The following is a 20,226-nucleotide window of genomic DNA, read 5'->3' as shown; positions in this document are numbered from 1 at the left end:
GGTGGGTAACATGCATCATAAAAAGCGTAATGGACTAATGCTAATACACAGACTGGCTCCAGCCCAGAGGTGTCTGCTGAGCTCAGACATAAATATTGGGGAGGCACCAAGGAGACAGATTTTTTATTTCTTTGATTTGATGGTAGGGGGAAGTTGGGCATATTTTTCCTCTGTTTCTCTGACTGTGGCCATTCCTCTGGGAATACCACCAGTCTGTCTGAGACTGAAGCCCCTCAGTGTTTTATGGCTTCCAGAGCAGAGAGACTCCCGGAAAGACCGGAGGGGCAGGAGGATCTGTGGGTACACGGCATTGCATCACAGGGTGAGTCAGTTTTGGGTTTTGTTTGTATCATTCCAAGATCTTACGGGTGACAAGAGAACCAAATAGGGGGAGAGTAATTATGTTGAATGTGTGCTTGAATGAATTTATGAGTAACTATGCGCTTGCCCAACATCAGGTTAATTTCCAATATTAAAGGACTAATATTATCTGATTAATGTTTTCTACTTAGTGAGAACAAAAACAGCAGTGACCCTGACCATAACCCAACAAGAATCTCCATGTCCTCGCAGCTTCAGGTATGAAGAGTAGGGCCCTTGTTTGTTAATTAATGAAAAAGTCAGGTACTTGGGGATTCAACCACACTCACTGTTTTCTAGAGTTTTATGTGGAAAAGTACCTCCATCTCTGGTCAATGGCGGCCATTGGCCAATTGCTGTCTACCCACACACGTGCCTTTAAGTATGCCCTTGCGTAGAATGGCCAAATGTACGGTATATGTGTGAGGCAGAAGGCAGAAATGTACACAAATCCTGTGTCAGAAGAGCCTCTTCTGGGTGAAGTTAACGTAGTCTTGCCCCCTCCTCCACGGCCTGGAAGTACTCAGTGCCTGGGAGGGGTGCGGGGTCTGTGGGTCCTGACCTTGAGGATAGATTTGGTCCACCCAAAAGCCTGGACCACTGGTAAGCAGGAGAAAGAGCAGAAGCTATGGGGCAAAAAGAAGCCCTTGTGTTTCAGGGTGAGTTGAGAGGGCCGAGGGCCTCTGGAACTCATGTTCCGGTACCCCATCTGTTCTGGAGGAATTCATTTTCCAAGTGCTGTCCCTGAGCACGGGTGGCAGAGAACATGGTGTTCTTCTGAGGCCATGGGCACCAAGAGCCACCCCTTTGTCTTCTGAACCTGGGTCTACGTGACAGGAGACAGAGAAGTGGGCAGTGGGAGCTGTTCTTAGGTGCAGAAGACCTGTGATAAGCAATTTAGATACGCCCTGAGCCTTATTACCATCTTTATGAAGCAGACATTACTATCATCGCCTTCAACTCCAAGTTTCCAGGAGGTTAAGTAACTTAGCCAGGGTTATATGCTTTATAAATAGTAGGGAGAGGACGTGAGCTCAAACCACTGTCTTCTCATGACGACTTAAAAATATGAAAGGGAAAAAAAATCAATAAATGATGATTTGGAGGAAAATTAAACTCAGTTTGAAGGTCAAAAGAGCAGGGACTAATGCATCCCTTCTGTTGAGGGGCACATATTGTTATTCTAAGTGATAAGGCAGGGGGTGGGGACATTCCCACATGTTCTATCTTAGCAGAAGGCTTGAGAAGCCTTGGGTGTGTGATGAATTACTCAGATTGAGGGTGAATGGGGCAATGGGGCACTCTTGAACTGGGGGCCTGATCATAATCACAGGCAGGGCTCCCCAGTAAATAAATATGCTACAAATTTACCCAGAGAAGAATCTTGTCATTCTTTCCCATCACGGGTAGCAGCAGGTTCTTTTAGGTATGAGGTTAGCTGGTGCTCTGTGGTCCAGGGAGCTCTCAGGGAGAGGGGCCTTGAGATCAGTTGTGAGTAGGGGTCTTGCCTAATCATCTGTCCAGTTGGGCCTCTCAATAGCCCCAGCAGGGGCTTGGCTTAGATCTTTGAACCAAGCTTAGAGCTTAAAGAAACATTCTTTTTCCCTTAGTTGACTCATGGCCACCTTAAAGTCTGAAACAGAAGATTCAGTCTCTCAGCCTAAGCTGACTCTTAGTAGATTAGATTTAGGGAAGACCTTCCTGATTATGAGCTTGACCATGAGCTCCCACCTTCCTGCTGGAGGCTTGACCATGAGCAACCACAATAGGCTCTGAAATAGCCATTTCTACTGACTTTACAGAGCTGGAGACACACCTCGTCGCTGTCCACAGCAGTGGGCAGGAGGGAACCTTTCCTCCGGCCTCACCTTGGCTTGCTGGCATTTCAGTAAAGGCCCAACACAAATATAGAATGTATAATTTTCACATCATTCTTGGCAAATCCCAGGTGCGCCCCATTAGCAGAGTTCCAAGGATGCCATTCTCTATCAAGAAAAAGACACGCGGCATCGTAGTGCTTAGCTCAAGGCCCTATTAATAGCAATCCTAATTATATGGCTGCAAATTTAATTCATAGCAATGATTAGTGTCAGAATCAAAGGCATCAGGCATCAATATTGATGGAACTGCATAAGCCCCATAAACAGAGAACAAGCATTCGGGCCCATCCCCCTAGTGGAGGTTTGCGGTTAACTATTGCATTAATGTCTCTTCCAATTTTGCCAGATCAAAATGACTCCATTTTTCAGTGTCCTCCAACCACCCCCCTGGAACCTTTGCCCTGCCAGCTCTGAATGGGTATGACTGGCACACAAAAGATCCCAGACAGCATCTTTGAAGAAGAGCCCGGGGCCTCGGAGGGATGCACGGGTGATGGGCCGAGGCCCCCACACTTTACACAGCAGCTCTTGGCCTTGTCAGCAACACTCCTTTGTCTTCCCTTCAGAAAGCTCAAGGCAAACAATGATGCCTGGAGAAAGGGGAGTCAGCTGGGGACTGTGTGTGGCACAAAGGGCTGCCACCCCATCCATTGTGGCCTGGGCTGAGATGGGTGGGGAGGGGGAGGACGAGGCCCGAGGGGGTGACACAAGGCAGCGTGTGCCGAGGTGACAGCTGCCATGTCCCGGGTTCCCAGGGCACTTTTGCCGGAAGGAGTGCAAAGCGTTAGCCCTTCCGTGCTTCTCTCGTGCCCCTCCTTGCCTCTCTCTGAAGGGCAGGTGGTAGGTTACAGAGGGACCCATGGGATCGAAGAGAAGGCCAACTGAGTGCTCAAAGCCAGGGCGGACCAGAGCACAGGTCTGGACTCAGGTTCCAGCTCTCCACTGAGAAGCCCTGTCACTGCCAAGTTCTTTCACTTTGTTGAACCTCAGTTTATTCACACGGAAAACAGAGTATGGATCCTTAACTTACAAAGGTATTAAGACACTTCACTGAAAAACACTTAGCTCAGTACTTAGCACATAGTTAGTGCTTGACTGATAATACAATCCCCCCCCCCCCCCACTAAATGGCATGCCTAGACAGGACAAACATGTGAGACCTGAGATTCCCAATTCAGTGTCCCTCTGATAGGTCAGAACACCTTAGCCCCAACGCAAGCATTCTGTGGTCAAGCAGGCCTCCTTGCTGGCCAGGACCTGCTAAGATCCTCAAGCATGCAGAGAGGGCTTGGGGATGCTGGTCACCCCAAAGCAAGGCTATGTGGTCAGGCCCGCGACAGGAAGCTCAGCCAGACCCTTGTCCCGGGGAGAATGATCCCACAGGTTCTGCTTAGGGAATGCTTGTATGTCAGGGAGAGGTGGAGGTGTATCTGGTGTTTTGTGCAGAGAGAACATTCCTCCATATGCCAGAGAGAGAAGGGACCAAACACTGGACTTGAAGCACCTGAATTTGAGTCTTGTCTCTAATGCTAAGAACCTGGGTGATTTTGAACGGATGTAGGCATCAGCTGTCTTAGTAGAAAATATAACAATAAATAATCTCACTGACCCAAAATCTTTGTCTGGACCAGTTTTCTGAGACCCTTTCTAGGTATAAAATCAGGGTGAGCTTCTAACCTTGTATGAGGGAATCCACCTTCTCCCCGGGCCCTCCGGGCCATGCTCTCACCTACCTTGAACTATAAAGGTGAGAATCCCTGATTAGTTACTAAAGCCTGTGGGTGCCATTGCTCCTTCCAGGTTAGGTGGGGACACCTGGCTGGTGGCAGTAGCGTTTGATTTAAAAACCCAGAACACGGTATAGGAGTGGTGGCTGATTGGGGCATCCACAGAGGCTCTGGCTCCTGAACATCTACCCCACCCTGGAGCCTAAAGACCTTTCTCCTGTGGCCGGAGAGGGACAGAATCCTAGGAAGGGCTCCAAAGGACAGAAACTCAGGTTGACCTTCACCACCACGCGTCTCCATGGATTTCCTGCTTCTCTGAGCCACATGATGGAAGGACACATGATAGGAAGGAAACAGAAGTTCAAGCAGCTGCAAGCTTCTGGCTTCATCCTCTTGAACCACAGAAGGGACCTAAACATCTTCTGGGCCCATCTCCACCTGAAATACTTGTAGCTCTGGTTCCAGTTCCCACATCTTCCCTCGATCGTCCCTGTGACCCAGAGCCAGTCCTTAACCTCTCTGAATTTCTGTATCAACCTCTGCAACAGAGCAGAGAAATATCCCAGCCCTTCCTAGTCATCAGAAAATGGCATGGGAATAATGAGCTAATAGAAACCTGGGGGATCTGGGCCCCAGAAAAAGAGCCTGATAACAGCACAGAAGTGGTAGCAGCAATAAGACGCGTGAGAGTCACATTCGTAGCAACAGCAGCAACGGCCATCATTTATTGAGCACCTACCACGCCTTGGGCTCTGTATCAGGTTCTTTATATCTGCTGTGTCTGCCATGCAGGCATCAGGGGGCCAGCGGAGGAAACTGAGCGCCCCCGCCCCGCCCCCAACCTCCATAGTTAATCCGAGGCAGAATGGACAGCCCTAGGACATGGCGGTTGGCTTGGGAGCATGCACAGGACAGAGAAGGGCTCTGTTGTAGTTCATTCTGCTAAGCGGCAAGAGCAGCTGGCCACTTCCCCCAGCCCCGCCCTGGGGAGGGGTCCGTTCATATTGTTTGTGCAACTCTCAGAAAGCTCTCACTGGTGACTAATGCAGCTGGATGCCAATGTCCAGCAGGATTAGATTAGTTCGGCTCAGCTGGTCTAGTCTTCGAAGTATTTTTTCCCATGACTCAGGGCTGGGGAGGGGAAGGGGGCAGGATTCTCTTCCTCCCTCTGACCTTGCAAACATGTCACTAAAAAAAGGAGGCTGATCTGACAGCTCCACTCCCCCAGAGAACCAGACAAGAAGTGGGATTTGGGGAAAGCCTCAAAGCAGTTAGTAATAATAACGCAAAGCACTTTTGTGACAAGCACTTAATAGGAAGTACTTTCCGTACACAATTTCATTTGGTCCTTCCAACAACTATGCAAAAGTGTTTATTGTTACCCCACTCCACAGAAGAAGAAAATCGAGGCTCATGTGTTAAAGTCGCAATAGTAGTGATATTTAAAGAGCAAATACGCTCAGATCCCACACCATACTGTACAGGAATTATTTCACCATGCTCTGTTTTTTCTACCAGCCCCTACTCTCTTCCAAACATACTATATGTTGTGCTGACTTACTCTTTTCTTTTCAGTCTGTCTTTGGACAGGGAGATAAAATCTTCCCGAGGGCAGGCATTTTGACAGATACCCAGACAATGGCACACAGTAGGTACTCAGTCATTCTTGGCTCAACAACGAATCACTGGACTGAATTCTCAGCAGAAGCTTGCGAGGCGAGTACTGTCACTGCTCACGTGTTACAGACAAAGAAAGCGGCCGAGCGTCAGGACAATCCCGTAAGCCACCTACACATGCTTATGCAAATCAGTTTCTACCTGAAGGCAGAGGAACGGAACCAGTGGCCTTTGGAGGTCCCTTCCACACCCAACATACGTGTGCATGTCCTCTATCCACGGGCAAGCATGCCTCCATGGCCTGAAAAGATGTGCTCTGTATTTTCCCAAAGATGAGAGCTCTGTAAATATCAGCACCTTGGTCCCTGACAAATGCTGCCTGGCCTTATGTGGGTCACCTGGATTCTGTGAGCTTGAATCCTCACCCCTCCTCCACTCCGTCCCTGAAACCCAGTTCCCTGAGTTTCACCTGTCCTGAGATAAAGCCTCGAGCCCCAGGGGCTCCCTCTTGGATGGCAGAGAGGCCTGTCGGGCACATGGCCTGTGCCTCCTACAGGGACCGTCCAGAATGGGAGCCTCTGTGGGGCATCACAAAAGGCGCAAAAAATAAGCGAACCTTTAACATCTCCCCTTTCAGAGTGGCTCTGGGAGATCAGGGTCTCCTCGCCGGGGTGGGGGCAGCTGGGGCTCTGGATGGAAACCCATACCCTGCCTCTCTACACCTGTCATGGTCAAACAGAGGGATGTGGTGGCCAGGGGAGGGGGGTCTGGGGGGATTCTGTAAAAATATGCCTCCTTCCGGGTGCCAACAGAGTGCTGCGGTTCCCAGCTTCCAGGAGACCAGTGCTTGGGACCCAAGAGGCCTATAAAACAACAAAACAAACAGCGCGTTTGGCGGCAGGAGGCTGGGCAGAGAGCCAAACTCATTACCCGGGATGTAGTGGTGAGCTCGGGGCCACCACCTGACTCTTCTCTGCAGGCTCCAGGGAAGTGGGAGAGGGCGTCTGCTGCCCCGGACCCCAACCCCCCGCCCTGCTGAGATGCCCGAGGGGGTCAGGGCTTCGGGTCAGCCGTCACAAGTGCCAGGAGAGCCACGAGCTCGCCTAGACTTGGACCCACAGCCCCGGTTGTTGACTCAAACCAGGGTTCACACTGAGAAATGAGTGAATCATTTCCACTCAGAGGAACGAGTGGCTATTGTTTGGTGGCGTTGGCACAGACAGAAAAGCATGTTTCTCAGCTTTTCATCGGTTTTGGCCTCTTGTCCGCCAAGACAGCTCCACCCCAGGAGGAAGTCAAGTAACAGGTTAGGAACTTCCGTGTGTTTGGGGAGGAAATATAAAGGCCAATGTCATTATTTCCAGCAGAGGGGCCGTGTCACCTTAGGGAGGACACTTTGGATCTCTGTGGCTCTGTTTTCCACATCTGTAAAATGGGGCGGAGATGCAAGGGGCAGTCACCGTATTTACTTGAAGTATTCTCAGAAGACGGAAAGACCCATAGGAAAGTGTCTTGTAAATAATCAGTGGTACCACAAAGCTGATAATAGCCCTGGGGCTCAGGAGAATGATGACTTCGGTGCTCTCGATGGATCTTTGTCCAGCGCCCAAGCTGCCAGCCACTGCAAGGAGCTCCAGTTTTCCTGGCTTTGCTTAGTAAACCCTTTGTGAAATCAGAAAAAGAATGGGCTTGGGAAGTCAGGGCTTCCTGTGGGCTGCGGACGGCAGGGACCTTGGGTTGGTCGGTATGTCCCTTAGGGAAAGACAGAATTTTCCTCAAGAATTTCACAGGCATTTCCGAGGCCATGCTGGTTAGCTAATGGGAAAGGAGGTGGTGCCAAAAGAGGCCAGGGCTCTCCCCAGAACTTGAAAAGCGCTAAGTCTCTGCAGATTTCTGAAATTGCCCAAGAGTCCTGTCACCGGAGGGGAGGGCTGGCAGGGTGGGGCCAGGGCAGTGGCTACCTGGGCCTCTGCACCTGCTCCCCGCCGTCAGCGGGCCCGAGTCTGATCCAAAGGAGGCAGATGGCCGGCCATGCTATTCTGGGGATCTCCAGGCAACAGAGTAAACACTGTCCCCTTCTTCCACCCCGGGCACTGTGTCTAAGAGGACCGCCCACCCTCTTCCAAATGTTGTTCATAAACTCTTTTCCTGTTACCCACCAGGCTCCCCCATTTTCTTGATGCCTCCTCCCACTGCCGCCCCCTCCCCCTGACATATCTACCACAGCATAACTTCCTTCCCTTGCAACCAGCCACGTCAACAGCAGTCACTCTCGGCGTCTCGTACTCTCACGGTCAGTGCACCTAGGTGCCGGGCATAGGAAGGCGGCACCCCGTACACTGGAGAGAAATTTAATGAGCACCTAATGCGTGAGCGATGTGGGGTCTGGCCGTGGGGAAGGGGGACATAAATATGAAAGAGAGGGTCCCTGTCCTTCAGCATCTGGGAACCTCAAGGGGACACATGAGTTAGTAGCTGCTCCCATGTTGGATGCCATCAGGGCGAGACTGCCTGCTGGGAGGGGCCTGAGGAAGGTGCTCCTCCCCATGCCTGGAGGGGCAGTCTGAAGGATGCGTTACCAGTCTGTTTCCAGTGGGGAGACAGAACAGAAAGCCACCAACTCCTGCTGGGTAAGGCCCGGGGAGGGGAGGGGAGGCCTGCAGAGACACAAAGCTGGGACAGAGACAGAAGCTTCAGCAGTCATCAAGGGAGAGAAGGAACCAGAGGGACTCCTCCCCAAACCTGGAGAGAGTCCTCCCTCCCGTGTCCTGTCAGCTTCTGTCTTCTTAGCCCCCCTCCTTCCCTCCTTCTCCCCACAACTGTGCTCCGACCGCCTCCTGGGCTCCTCCCTTCAAGCTGGGACATCTTAGTCAGTGAGTCTACAGTTCCCGATGCCACTGGTCCTCCTCCATCTGCTTCGGCACGAGCTCCCTGCCTCTCTTCTCTGGCTGCTCAGCCTGCCCTCAGCCACGACACCATGGTGCCCAGCCCCAGAATAAACCCGTTTTCCCCTCCTTTATATCCCCGCCCTACCCGCCCTCGCAAGGCCTGCCTGCCCTCACCATCTTGCCCATGCCCTGTCCTGTCTGTACCCTCCACCTCTTCCGTGACCCTGACGGCTTTCTGCTGCACTCCGAGAGCAAGCTGAACCCAGTCCGTGACTTCAAAGCCCACACCGAGAGTGCCTCGGCTTCCCTGTCCCTGCCACAACCTGCCCTCCCTTGACGCCTGTCAGAGGAACCGTGGCAGCATAAAGATCACGTGGCTGGTGCAGGAGCCCCGCCACAGCACCCCTGGTTGGTGACTTGGATATTTCCATGACTGGGAGCTCCATTCCTTCTGGAGTCAATTCTTCCCATGTTGGGACAGTCTGGCCACCAGAAACTTCCTCCTTATGGTATGTGTTTTACTGTAACTCCTGCTTACAGGTTCTCTTCTGCCCTCTGCAGCCATACTACGAAAGTCTAGTTCATCTTCCACAGCTTGGAGACTAAGCATGTGAACGTTGAAACCAGACGATGAAGATTCAAATTCTTACTCTGCCATTTACTAGCTCTGTGGCCTCAGATGAATGTCTGGGACTCTATTTCTTCATCCATAAAATGGAAGTGATAACAGCACCTACCTCACAGAATTATATCAAGATTAAATGAGGTAGTAGATGTAAAGCTCTTAGAATAACACCTGATATAAAATAAATACTCTAAATTGTATTATCTGCAGAAAGCTGTTTTGTTTCCTCCTCTACTCCTCTTTCTTTGAGTTACTATCCTTTTAAAAATATTTTTCACAGGGCACCTGAGTGGCTCAGTGGGTTGAGCCTCTGCCTTCGGCTCAGGTCATGATCTCAGGGTCCTGGAATCGAGCCCTGCATCAAGCTCTCTGCTCACCGGTGAGCCTCCTTCCACCTCTCTCTCTCTCTGCCTGACTCTCTGCCTCCTTGTAAGCTCTGTCTGTCGAGTGAATAAATAAAATCTTAAAAAAAAATTCTTCACATAGCATAACTCTACCATGTCTCATGACCTGGACATGATCCTCCTATTAGAGCAGAGAGGACTAATTAATTTGGGGAAATCCGCAACACCCAGTCGGCTCCTCTTGACCTTGTGGTCAACAAAAATCCCAAAATCCTTTTCACTTGGTCCTCTCAGGGCTGGACCCTTGCGGTGCACCACCCGGACCTTCCCCTCACCAATCCTACAACCCCCCCTTTCCCTGCGTACTCTGGACTTTCCGGGTACATGCTCTGTACCTTCTCAGTGTGGCACCCAAGGTCTGGAATGCCCTTCTCTCTCTCACCCATCGGCCCATTCATTAGTTTCTCAGTCCCAAATCCTGGTACTCTTCCTCCTCAATAAAGCTTTCAAGATCAACTGCACCATAGTGGTTAGTTTCTCTGCCATTGTTCTATCCCTGTGGTGGGCCATGGCCTGTCTTTTTACCACCTGTAGTGCACTGACCCTTAGCTGATGCAGATATGACCCCCTCTTGGCTTTGAGGTCTCATCCTTATTCTGCCCGTTCCTTCCACAGGCTTGGGGTTCAGAAGGCCTCGTCTGTGATGTTCCTCCAGTGTCTAGCAGAGAACAGTGTATAAGCAAGTATGCGTCACAGCATGTAAGAGCCCCTCATGGGCATGCGCGGTCTCTGCGTCCTCTACACTTCCCCACATGAACATCCTGTTCCGATGGCTGTAGTGGCTGAGGGCTGGACAGTCCGACAGACGCCTGGTCAGGCAGGGAAGAAGTGACCAGTTCTGACGCACCCTGCTTCCCTCCCCTCTCCAAACGCTTAGCTGTTTTTTTTTTTTTTTTTTTTTCTTTATTTTCCTTCCTGTGTTGAAAGAGCTATGGGGCCTGGGCCATGGTAGAGTTTCCTGGGGACATTCCACAAATTCCTCATGGGCTGAAGAGGGTGGGGGCAGGCGGGTGAGTAAACGGGAGGCCAGTGGGAGCTGGGGTGCAAGTATCAGGTGCCTCGAAGGAGTGTGGGTGGAAAGGAAGGGCGGCTGCACAGGAGAAGGAGAGATAATATGAGCTCATAGAAACAGTCAAAGAAAGGCCAAGTGAAGACTGAGAAGGAGCGGCCACCTTGCAGGTTGGAACAAGCCGTGGGCAGCCACGCCCCTAGCCTTGCCCTTGAACCCACTGACTTGCCTCCACAGCGACTTGTCCGCCAGGATTCCAGCAAGGCCGAGAGTGTTTGGCTAACTTGGGTGTGTGGTTGGGAAAGATGCCCCAAGCAGTGCCCCGGGTGTGATGCACAAGATGCAAAGAGATACCAGGGCTGGGACGGGGACTGCTGACTGCGAAGGTCCGCACGAGGGTTCCTTTGCATCTGGCCGGATCTCTCTGCGCTTATCCAGTCCTTATCCCCCCCGGTCAGCAACCGTTCATTCCTTAACGCACACCCAGGACTGACGAGAACGGAGGCACAAGTCCCTGGCTGAACTCCTTGGCAAGCCTGGACCTGAAGATCGTTCTCGGCCTCCATCCCATGCTCCGTGGCTGCCTCTTAGGGTAAAAAGGATGCCAAATTGAGTGTCAGGGCAAGAAGCGACTTGTCCTCGTCTCTGTGCTTAAGGGCCTCAGTTTCCCTGCCCAGCCATGAACTTATCGGGCAAGATGCTCTCGAAGATTTCTTAGAACGGTTCTCTTTCTCAAAAGCAGTTTGGGGGCCTAACCCATGTGTGAACACTTGGTGAAAGAATTAGGCAGAAGGAAGTAAATATTTACGAATGGAGCATGACCCCTGCCTTTAACAGAACTTTTGAGTGAATAAAGGAGACAGTCACACAAATGATCCAGAATGGCGAGTGAAGGCGCTGGAGGAACAGGGGAAGGTGCGGAGCGCCAGCCTCACGGTGGGTACCTCTGACTCTTGGCAAGCCTTTGTGCATTAGAGAAAAAGGTGGTCTCTGTGGGCGGATGACTTAGTAAGGGGAGCCCCTCTGGGTGGATGATGATATCCTTGGGCACACGGCTTGACAGAGAGAGTTCAGGCTGGACTTCAACTCCTGTAGGCTCCTTGGCCCAATGCCCCCGTGCAAAGCGCTATCTACCTGCCAGTACAGGGAGAAACCCCGCAGGGAAGTAGCCCACGCTACTCAGGGGCCCATGCTAAATTCCACACTGGCCCAGTGGAATATGCCGCTTTTAAATCTTGGTAGAATAAGAGTAAAGCAACTCCCTCCCCTCCCCCTAAATTCTGGAAAGGCAAAGGCAGGAACCACATCCGTACTCTCTTCCATGGGCTTAAAGGCCAAGCCAAGGTCCATGGTCCCAGGACCAGAACAAGTAGTAACCTTCAGCAGAGCCAGAAAAGGGTTAAAGGGCCTTTGCATCATGAGAACCAGAAGCTGTCTGGACAGCTGAGCTCCTCCACACAAACCTAGACCAGTTGTCTCACCTCCTCTGGCAGCGACTCAGAACAAGCAGAACAAGCAAACTCTTCCTCAGGCTCGCTCCTCACCACCCGTCCTTCCACATTCCCGAAAGACCTCTCTCCCGGGGCTCTAAATGGGTTTGGGGGAAAGAGCTGCCGGGGGGTGTTAACACGAAAGGGTGAGACGTGCTGAGGTCTTGCACGGGCCTCGGCCCACAGGTGGCGGGACTGAGGAAAGGAGGCAGGACGGTGAGCATGGGCAAAGGGATGAGCTGGAACGGGAAAGAATGTGGCTGCCGGAATCCCACGTAATGAACCAGACCGGGCTCCTCTCTGCACCCTGAGCTCTAGACAAGCAGGAACAAGCTGCTGGCTCAAGCCTGCTGTGCCAGAGGCCTTCCGCGCCCCTGGCCCCGGCCAGCCAGTGCCCTCCAGCTGGCAGAAGGGCCCGGGGCAGCCGTGAGATAAGACACCGACTTCCTCCTGGCAGCTCAAGTCTTGAGCAGGGAGTGGAAGGGTGGGGAAGGGTCTGTGGTTGCAGGCAGAGGAAAGGCAGGACAGCGGTTTCTCACGCAGGCACCACACGCCTGGATTCTTTCAATCGGGCCCAGTCACCTGCTCTGACCACCTGCTTTGGACGCAACAAAGACTTCTGACCAGTGCCGTCAACTCTGAACGGTGGCAAGGGATTTGTGATGTGGGTGATTCATGACACAGAGAGTCAAAGTGCTGGTTCTACTTGATTTGGAGATAAAGGCTGATTCTCTTTCCTCCCCGCTGCCCTCAGGCTGAGGTACCTTTCTAATTTTGTGAAGTTTGGACAATACTGAAACATGCTGGTCTTCCCCAGTCACTCCCTGATGACTGGAGGAAGCAGCTAGAAGACAAGCCACAAAATTAACCCCTTTCTACTCCCCCATTCTAGTTTCTTCAAGGAAAGGAAGAGTTACCTGTATTAAATCTCTGCCAACAGCCGAACAGCTCTGGGGGGTCTGCGTTCACGGACTCTTACCTTTTTCAGCTTGCCGCTCTTCGTCCCCACAAAAACCACGCTGTAGCCATTGTAAACGTAGGAGGCCACTGAGGTCATGCGGTCCCGGCTGGTGGTATAAAGGGTCAGGCCCTCCACTGGAGTTGAGCCTCCCAGCGGCTGGTTGATGTCCAGCCCACAGAAGTTGTCATCGATGGGGACGGGCTGGAGGGAAGGGAGGGAGTTGGGGTAAATGACAGCAGAAGGCAATCTCCTTACGCTAGCCCGCACCCGACCACCAGCCCGAGGACACCAGGCCTCAGAAGGTACACTGTTGGGGTTCAGGAACCTAACACATGCCTCCAACGAAAACATGTCACCAAGTGACTCATATATCCTACGCCGGCTCCCGTGAAACCAGACAGAGGGGTCTGTAGGCTTCCTCGCACTAACCCACAGCCACTCATCCACTCTTCTGTTAAGAGATCCGGGGTCATCTAGAAAGATAACTGCTTCAACTCATTGTCTGGTCATTTCCATGTCCGCCATGTCCCTGGGGACCATATCCTTTTATTTAGACAGGGGAGACTCAGTCTGGAGGCAACATCACAGGATTTCTATCAGCTGGCAAGGGTTTCTTGTTTGTGCTTTGGGTTGCCAGGCCTCGTCTCCCTTTGGGTGTAAGGCATTGCAAGCCATCCCAACATTCATCAGATCGTACGCTGAGGATAGACTGAAAAGGATCATCATAATACAGGGCAGGTCCTTATACTTTGGAAAAGTTACTTCATCTGCTTAAACCTCCATTTCTTCATTTGTCATAATGTTTGACCATTTTTCTGAGAAAATTATTGACGAGCAAATGGAAGAATCCATTCCTCAGTTTTGTTAAGTTGTATGACGGTTTCCACTATTGCACACTCGAGGTCTTCAGCCATGTTTACGGCGACAAGAATACAAGACAATGCCGGAGGTGGTCTCCTTCCTGTCTGAAGGGATTGCTGGTGTGCCCAGATAAAGAGTATCTTTCAGGAGACGCTAGGGGACCTTAGAAATAAGACCACCCTGAGCCAATGAAAAATGAACTTACCCCAAAGTAGAAAGACCTGAATTCTGGCCTCTGTTCACCTGCTAGGTGGCTGTGTAAACCTAGAACAGTAATGAACTCTCTTGGACTTGTTAAATGGGAACGTAAATGGATTATTTCTAAGGTATCACTCAGTTGCAAGAAAAAAGAAGAAGAAGACCACATGCTTCCTAAGGACGGGGGCTGCCGAGGGGCTCGTCTTGCCGGCACAGCTCCTAGCCTGGGGCTGGGTCACGATGGGTCCCCTGAGACGCTCTGGCTGACTGTTTAACCAGGAATCCTGTGGGCAAAGGCTACAGACCCTGGGCCAGGAAGAACCCCGAGAAGCTGTTCCTCCTGGGTCTGAAAAGGCATCCTAGAGGAGGAAGGAAATGACTGCTGTGGGAAACATAGAAAGCATTAGGGAGAAACCTGCAAGCTGCTCCCTTCAGCTTCCTCCTCTCACCCTCACCGGGGAAGAACAGGCTGGGGCATCACTCACTGACAGCTGACCTCCTTGGAAAAAATGGTTTATGAGCCAGGGCATGTGATGGCTAAACCGGGGACTTCCCTTCTGCTCCCTTCTCAGATCAAGGGAATAGAGCCTCGTGAGGAATCTTGTGATTCCTTGTTGTTCTCCAGAGAGCAGCTGCCCCGACTCCAGTGGGAAAGATGGAGCTGCTCTTGTGTGTGTCTGAGTGTACGGTGAGTGTGTGTGTGTGTGTGTGTGTGTGTGTGAATGTATGCATTCTTTAGCAAAGGGACTGATATTCAGGTTAAGGATGACCTTGAACCACTAGAGAAAAGGGAGACACAGCAGAAGGCATAAGCTCCTCAAGAAGGGAGTGAAGCAGTGGCATGCTGGACAGCTCACGAGGGGTGACCGTGCACATCTGCAGTCAGTAGCATCACACTGGTGGCCTGAACTTGGCCATGGTGAGAGTATTTACACCCTAGAAATCGCCAAATACTTCTAATCAAATATTCCCACCCCACCCCCTCTCCCTGCATAGAACCAGCTATTTAATGTTTACTAGCACAGCACTAGACCCAATGATGGAAGTTTCTAGCTCCCAAGAAAGGCAGGTCAAAGGAATCAGTTACCGCTTTTTACATTTTCTGCTTTTCCTTCCCATCCCTACACCGTAGGCAGCAGGTATTCTGGTAAGACTTAAGAAATCTAAATTGTAGTCCTGTTGCTACCACTATCCACCCATGTGACTTGGGTATGTCACAGACCCTCTCTGAACCTCTGTTAGGCGAAAGCATTGGACCAAGTGATGGTCAAGATTTCTTTAGCTCAAATGTCCTTGATTCAGGGCTTCAGTTTCCTTCTCACTTTCTCCAGGAGCTGGTAAGGCTGCAGAGTCTGGGCACAGGCAGAGACCAAGCCCATTTCTGAGCAATGACAGCAAAAAAAAAAAAAAAAAAAAACAACTGTCTGTGATTGTGGATTTCTCTACACCCTTCCTGATTCTAGAATCTCCAGAACTGAAAGGGAGATATTTTTTTTCCAGAAGCTCAGCCCTTGGAGTTGACTGGCATTTCTTTCTCTCTTCTCTATGTTGTCAGGGGTTTCCAAATATCTGATGCCCCTTTATTTTTGCTCAAACGGCGAGAGCTTGAAGTATGGCCTCCCTTAGCAGCAGTACGGCTGGACAGAAAGAGCTCGGACTCAGAAGTCGTATGGGCTGAGCGGAGCTCGAATTCCTGCTTTGTCATTAGAGTTGTGTAGATGTAAGCAATTTAGTTAGTCTTTGTGAGCCTTTGTTTTTCCATCTGCTCAATGAGGATGATCGTCTTTGCTTCATAGGGTTATACCAAGGATCAAATAAGGTAACACTTAAATTGCCCAGCTCGGTCTTCAGCACACGGCTTCCATTCAGTGAGTGACAGTCCTCTTCCTCATCCGTCTTCTGGGCACAAAGCTCAAGCCCTTGATCTCAGATATGCTAGTCCAGAGATTATGCTAAAAGTAAGCTGTGGGACCACAGCTTCACTGACCCATCCCTCACCCTCCCCCAGGCCACCAAATGTTTCTGGATCCCCAGGTCTGGGACTCCTGAGATTGTTGGGATTTTAAGCAGCAACTCGTATTCCAGCTTCCCTGCCCACATTGCTGCAAAGGTTGCACCCAATGACCATGACTGTCAGGGATGGGACAGGGGGGCTGAGGAGGGGCTGTTCTCTCAGGTCCTGGTCCCACCGACTGTCACCTCTCTCCCAGTGCCTTTGCTGCTCTTTGGTCACTAGCCGGGGCTTGTCTCTCTGCAAGCCACTGGAGCCAGAGAAGGGTGTAGGCTTCCTTTTCACTCTGGCTCAGAAGCAGGCAGGAATCAGCAGTTTCCTCCTGACAAGGCCCCCGCTGGGCATTGGGAACCAGGCAGGACTCTGCAAGGGGGTTAACCCTTGCATTTCCTCACAACCTCTCCTGATTGGTTGGAGACCATAAATTACAGAATAAAGAGTAAAAAATTTTGGAGACTATCTAGTTCATAATAAAGAATTTTAGAGACTATCTAGTTCAGCCTCCTAGCCTCCTCATTTAATATAAGTGAAATAACAGGGGTGTCTGGGTAGTGCAGTCGGCTAAGCATCTGACTCTAGGTAGTGGCTCAGGTTGCAGTCTCAGGCCCCTGATCTTGGGATTGTGAGATTGAGCCCTTCGTTGGGTTCCATGCTCAGCCGGGAGTCAGCTTGAGATTCTCTCTCCCTCTGCCCCTCTGGCCCCTGTGTGCTCTCTCTCTCTGTCTCTCTAAAATAAATAAATAAATAAATAAATAAATAAATAAATAAATAAGTCTTTAAAAAAATAAAAGTGAAATAAGAGCAAATAACTGGTTTTGGGCTATTATGATTAATATCAACAATTTTAGCTTCCATTTATTGAATGCCTATTATATGTCAAGTATGGTGCTAAGCATTTTATATACATTTTCTATTTGATCTCCCTAAGTCATAAAAAGAGGGTATCATTATCTCTATTTTAAAGGTGAAAGATTACAACTCAGACCAAACACATGGCTTGCCCAAAGTCACAGAGTTTTAAGTGGTAGAACTGATTTTAAAATACAAATCCGCTGGACTTCAAAGTCTACTGTCTTAACCACTATCTTACCATACCAAGCAAACGATGGTGTGAACAGAAGCATAGATGAGGCATGACCTGTTTTCTCACTTTAGGAAGTGGTTTTTGGTTCCACTAGCAGGCACCCTCAACTTAGGGTACTCAAAAGGCCATATGGGGCCCTTGGCCTCAGATTTTTCCCCAGTTTGCAGATCCAGAGTCCACAACACTTTGCATGGAAATCTATCTTGGCACCTGTCACCCATCCTAATAGGTAACTAGCAACGGTAAACCTAACTCGATGCTAATCTTTGCCATGTATTATCTCATCTGATCATCCCATGAGGTAGGCATTACGATCCCCGTTTCACAGATGATAATGTGGAGACATTAAATTACTTTTGAAGCCAGGAAGCAGCACAGATAGTATTTGGACTGTGATCTTTGTCTCTGAGGCCCAAACTCCTAGCCACTGTATTACATTACCAGTATCTGCCTCTCTCTCCCTCTCCTTCTCTCTCTCTCTCCCACTAGATTATGACACATGTGAGAGTACTTATCACATCTTTTTATGGGTGCATCCCCAGTGCCTGGGACGGTGTTAGGCACTCAGAACATCTTCAGTACTCTCTTGTTAAATGGGTGGATGGATGGATGGATGGAGGGGTGATGGATGCATAGAGGGAGGGATGAATGGATGGACGGATAGATGGATGGGTGATGAATGCATGGAGGGAGGGATGGATGATGGATGGACAGATGGATGGACGGATCATGGTGACCACTTAGATGGCAGCACCTTGGCCCTCTGTCAGGGCAGTGCTCATCACTGTTGTTCTTGTATCTGCTGTCCTTAGGTCTGGATTCCGAGCTTCCCTTCCTCTCATCTTTTCTCTTTGCCCAGACTCTGGATTCTTTTCCCGTAGTCTTCCATCTACCAGTCCAGCTTGACTCCTTTCCCTCTCCGACGACTTACATATCTCCCTGACTACTTGACACCGGCTTCCCAGTGGTCCACAAAGCCCTCCACGTGCACAGTCTGGTCCCTGTCATCGCCCACCAGCCTCGATACTTACCATCCTTTCTCCCACATGCCCTGATCCCAAGCCCTGGATCCCACATGCTCCCTACCTCTTCACACACACCAAGCATGCCCTGAATTTTTCGCCCTTGCCACTCCCTCCGCAGAATGTTTTCCCCAGATATCAACATGACTCACTTCCTTACCTTCCTCAGTCTTTGCTCAAATGCCACTTTTTCAATGAACCAGTCTTCTTGGGTACGGCCCCTCCCTCTTCCCTGCTTTATTTTTCTCTACAGTAATTACTGCTGTCTGACAGCCTACACCTCTTATGCATTTCTTTGTCTCCCCTCACTCATGAAAGTGCCATGAAGGCAGGGCGCTTGGCTGGCTGGGTCACTGCGGAAGCTGGCAGGGCCTACAAGGGCACCCGCTATGCATTTTTGGAACAACTCAATGGATTAACAGACACACTCCAAATGTTGGGTCTAGGTCAGGCTCTGTGTTCCTGGTTATAACCAGAAAACGTGAACCTAAAACCCTTCTCATCTGCGTCCCTGGGTGGTGGGGAACAGGCTGTACCATGGGTCACCCCCCTGAAAATGGAAGGCCAGTGTCGGATCAGGAGGAGGGGGAGGGGAGCGTCTCCTTACCGCTTTGGTGCACTGGACGTCCTTCCCCAGCAGCCAGTTGAGCTCCAGGTTGCCCTCCCCCTGGTAGCAGGACTGCAGGCGCTCCTTGATCTGCAGGTTGATGGCCCGAATGGGGAAGGCACAGAGGGCAGAGTCGTCCGGCGGGTGGTGATACTGCTTCTGCCCTTTGGAGAAGACGGCGAAGAGCACATCATCGTGGCTGCTGATGTTGAAGGCCTGGGCCAGGGAGTCCCCGGGTTTGGCGAGGTAAGCGGCCTGCAGGAGGCGGTACTCCACGCCTGCCCGCGTGCAACCGAAGGGCAGGGACACGTAGGAGTGGAACTTGGGGTCGTCCTGGCAGAGGCGCACGATGCGGGATGTGTAGAACAGGTCCCCCGCCGAGTTGATGGCCACGCCCTCGGGGGTCTCGGGCTGCACCGTCAGGAAGTAGACGAAGCCCCCGCTGGCAAAGCCATAGATGTAGAAGATGTCGAAGTGGGAGACTAGGGCCAGGGTGTCGGAGGGGATCTTGATGAGGGAGGAGACAAAGTCGCTGTGCAGCTCATAGTCGAGCATGGCGGAGGACTCGGGGTCGCGGGGCAGCTTCCGGCTGGACAGGGTGGGGAAGTAATCCTGCTTGCCGTCCACGGCGGTGCCGATGAATAGTTTGCCGTCCTCGCCGTCTGAGCGCACGATCACGCCGTACATCGTGCCGGTCTTGTTGACGCTGGACAGGTAGTGCTCCTTCTTGTGCGACGGCTCCACCAGGATGAACAGGTCGTCCAGCCGCAGCAGCTTGCACACCCCCTGGTAGAGGCTGCCGCAGGCCAGCAGGCGGTTCTCTGAGTAGTCGATGATGAGCAGCTTGTTGACGTTGTTGGTGAGGGTCAGCACCTCGCTGCAGGGCTGCACGATGAGGGGTGGGTAGCACGACTTGTTGTCCTCTTCTGGCCCCGTCTTGTGAGCCACTTGGATGGTCAGGTTGCCCGTCAGCTTGTACACCCGGTTGATGGCCCCCACGTACACCGCCCCCGTGCCTCGGTGCACCGTCAGGTGGTTGAAGGTCCAGTCCCGGTTCTCCGAGTGGAAGGTGCTGAACTGAGGCATGCCGGCGGCCCCGGGGGCCAGCAGCACCCAGACCACGGAGAGCAGGACCACCGACCAGCTGTCAACCTCTGCAGCCCGTGGCCAGGGCCTCCTCTGTTCCATTCTGAGTGGGGCGGGCAGGAGGACACGGAGCCTCTCAGTTCTCATCTACTCCACCTTCCTGGGCTGGCCCTCACATGGTTCTGGAAAACACAAGGCGGAGTGGTCAGAGGGGATAAGAAATCCTGCAAAGGGGAGGGGGATGGCCTGACCCAGGGTCCTGATGCCGCCAGCTCTGAGTCTCTTCCTTCTGTATTTTGGTTTTTCTATTTTTTTTTTTTTTTTAAGATTTTATTTATTTATTTGACAGAGAGAAATCACAAGCAGGCAGAGAGGCAGGCAGAGAGAGAGAGAGAG

At 51.3% G+C, this 20,226-nt stretch overlaps 1 protein-coding gene and 1 long non-coding RNA gene across 4 annotated transcripts in view; one reads left to right on the top strand and one right to left on the bottom strand.

Moving 5' to 3' along the window:
* PLXNA2 (plexin A2) overlaps positions 1-20,226 on the bottom strand; it is a 212,660-nt gene that overhangs the window by 167,475 nt on the left and 24,959 nt on the right. The window contains exons 2-3 of the mRNA XM_059146058.1: positions 18,745-20,012; positions 12,980-13,162 (exon numbers count right to left, since the gene is read on the bottom strand). Coding sequence (XP_059002041.1) covers positions 12,980-13,162; positions 18,745-19,977 — 1,416 coding nt within the window. The 5' untranslated portion in view covers positions 19,978-20,012. The remainder of the gene's footprint in view (positions 1-12,979; positions 13,163-18,744; positions 20,013-20,226) is intronic.
* LOC131814782 (uncharacterized) lies at positions 7,521-9,537 on the top strand. Of its 3 annotated transcripts, XR_009347455.1 has the most exons (5): positions 7,527-7,953; positions 8,085-8,214; positions 8,441-8,880; positions 9,013-9,238; positions 9,378-9,537. It is a non-coding gene; the product is annotated as an uncharacterized LOC131814782 (long non-coding RNA). The 3 variants fall into 3 exon arrangements; XR_009347454.1 differs by having other exon boundaries at positions 7,521-7,953; positions 9,013-9,537; XR_009347456.1 differs by having other exon boundaries at positions 7,529-7,953; positions 8,725-8,880; positions 9,013-9,537.

This window comes from Mustela lutreola, chromosome 14 (assembly GCF_030435805.1).
Source record: "Mustela lutreola isolate mMusLut2 chromosome 14, mMusLut2.pri, whole genome shotgun sequence".
Classification (NCBI taxonomy): domain Eukaryota; kingdom Metazoa; phylum Chordata; class Mammalia; order Carnivora; family Mustelidae; genus Mustela; species Mustela lutreola.
This window is presented reverse-complemented; position numbering and strand designations above follow the sequence as displayed.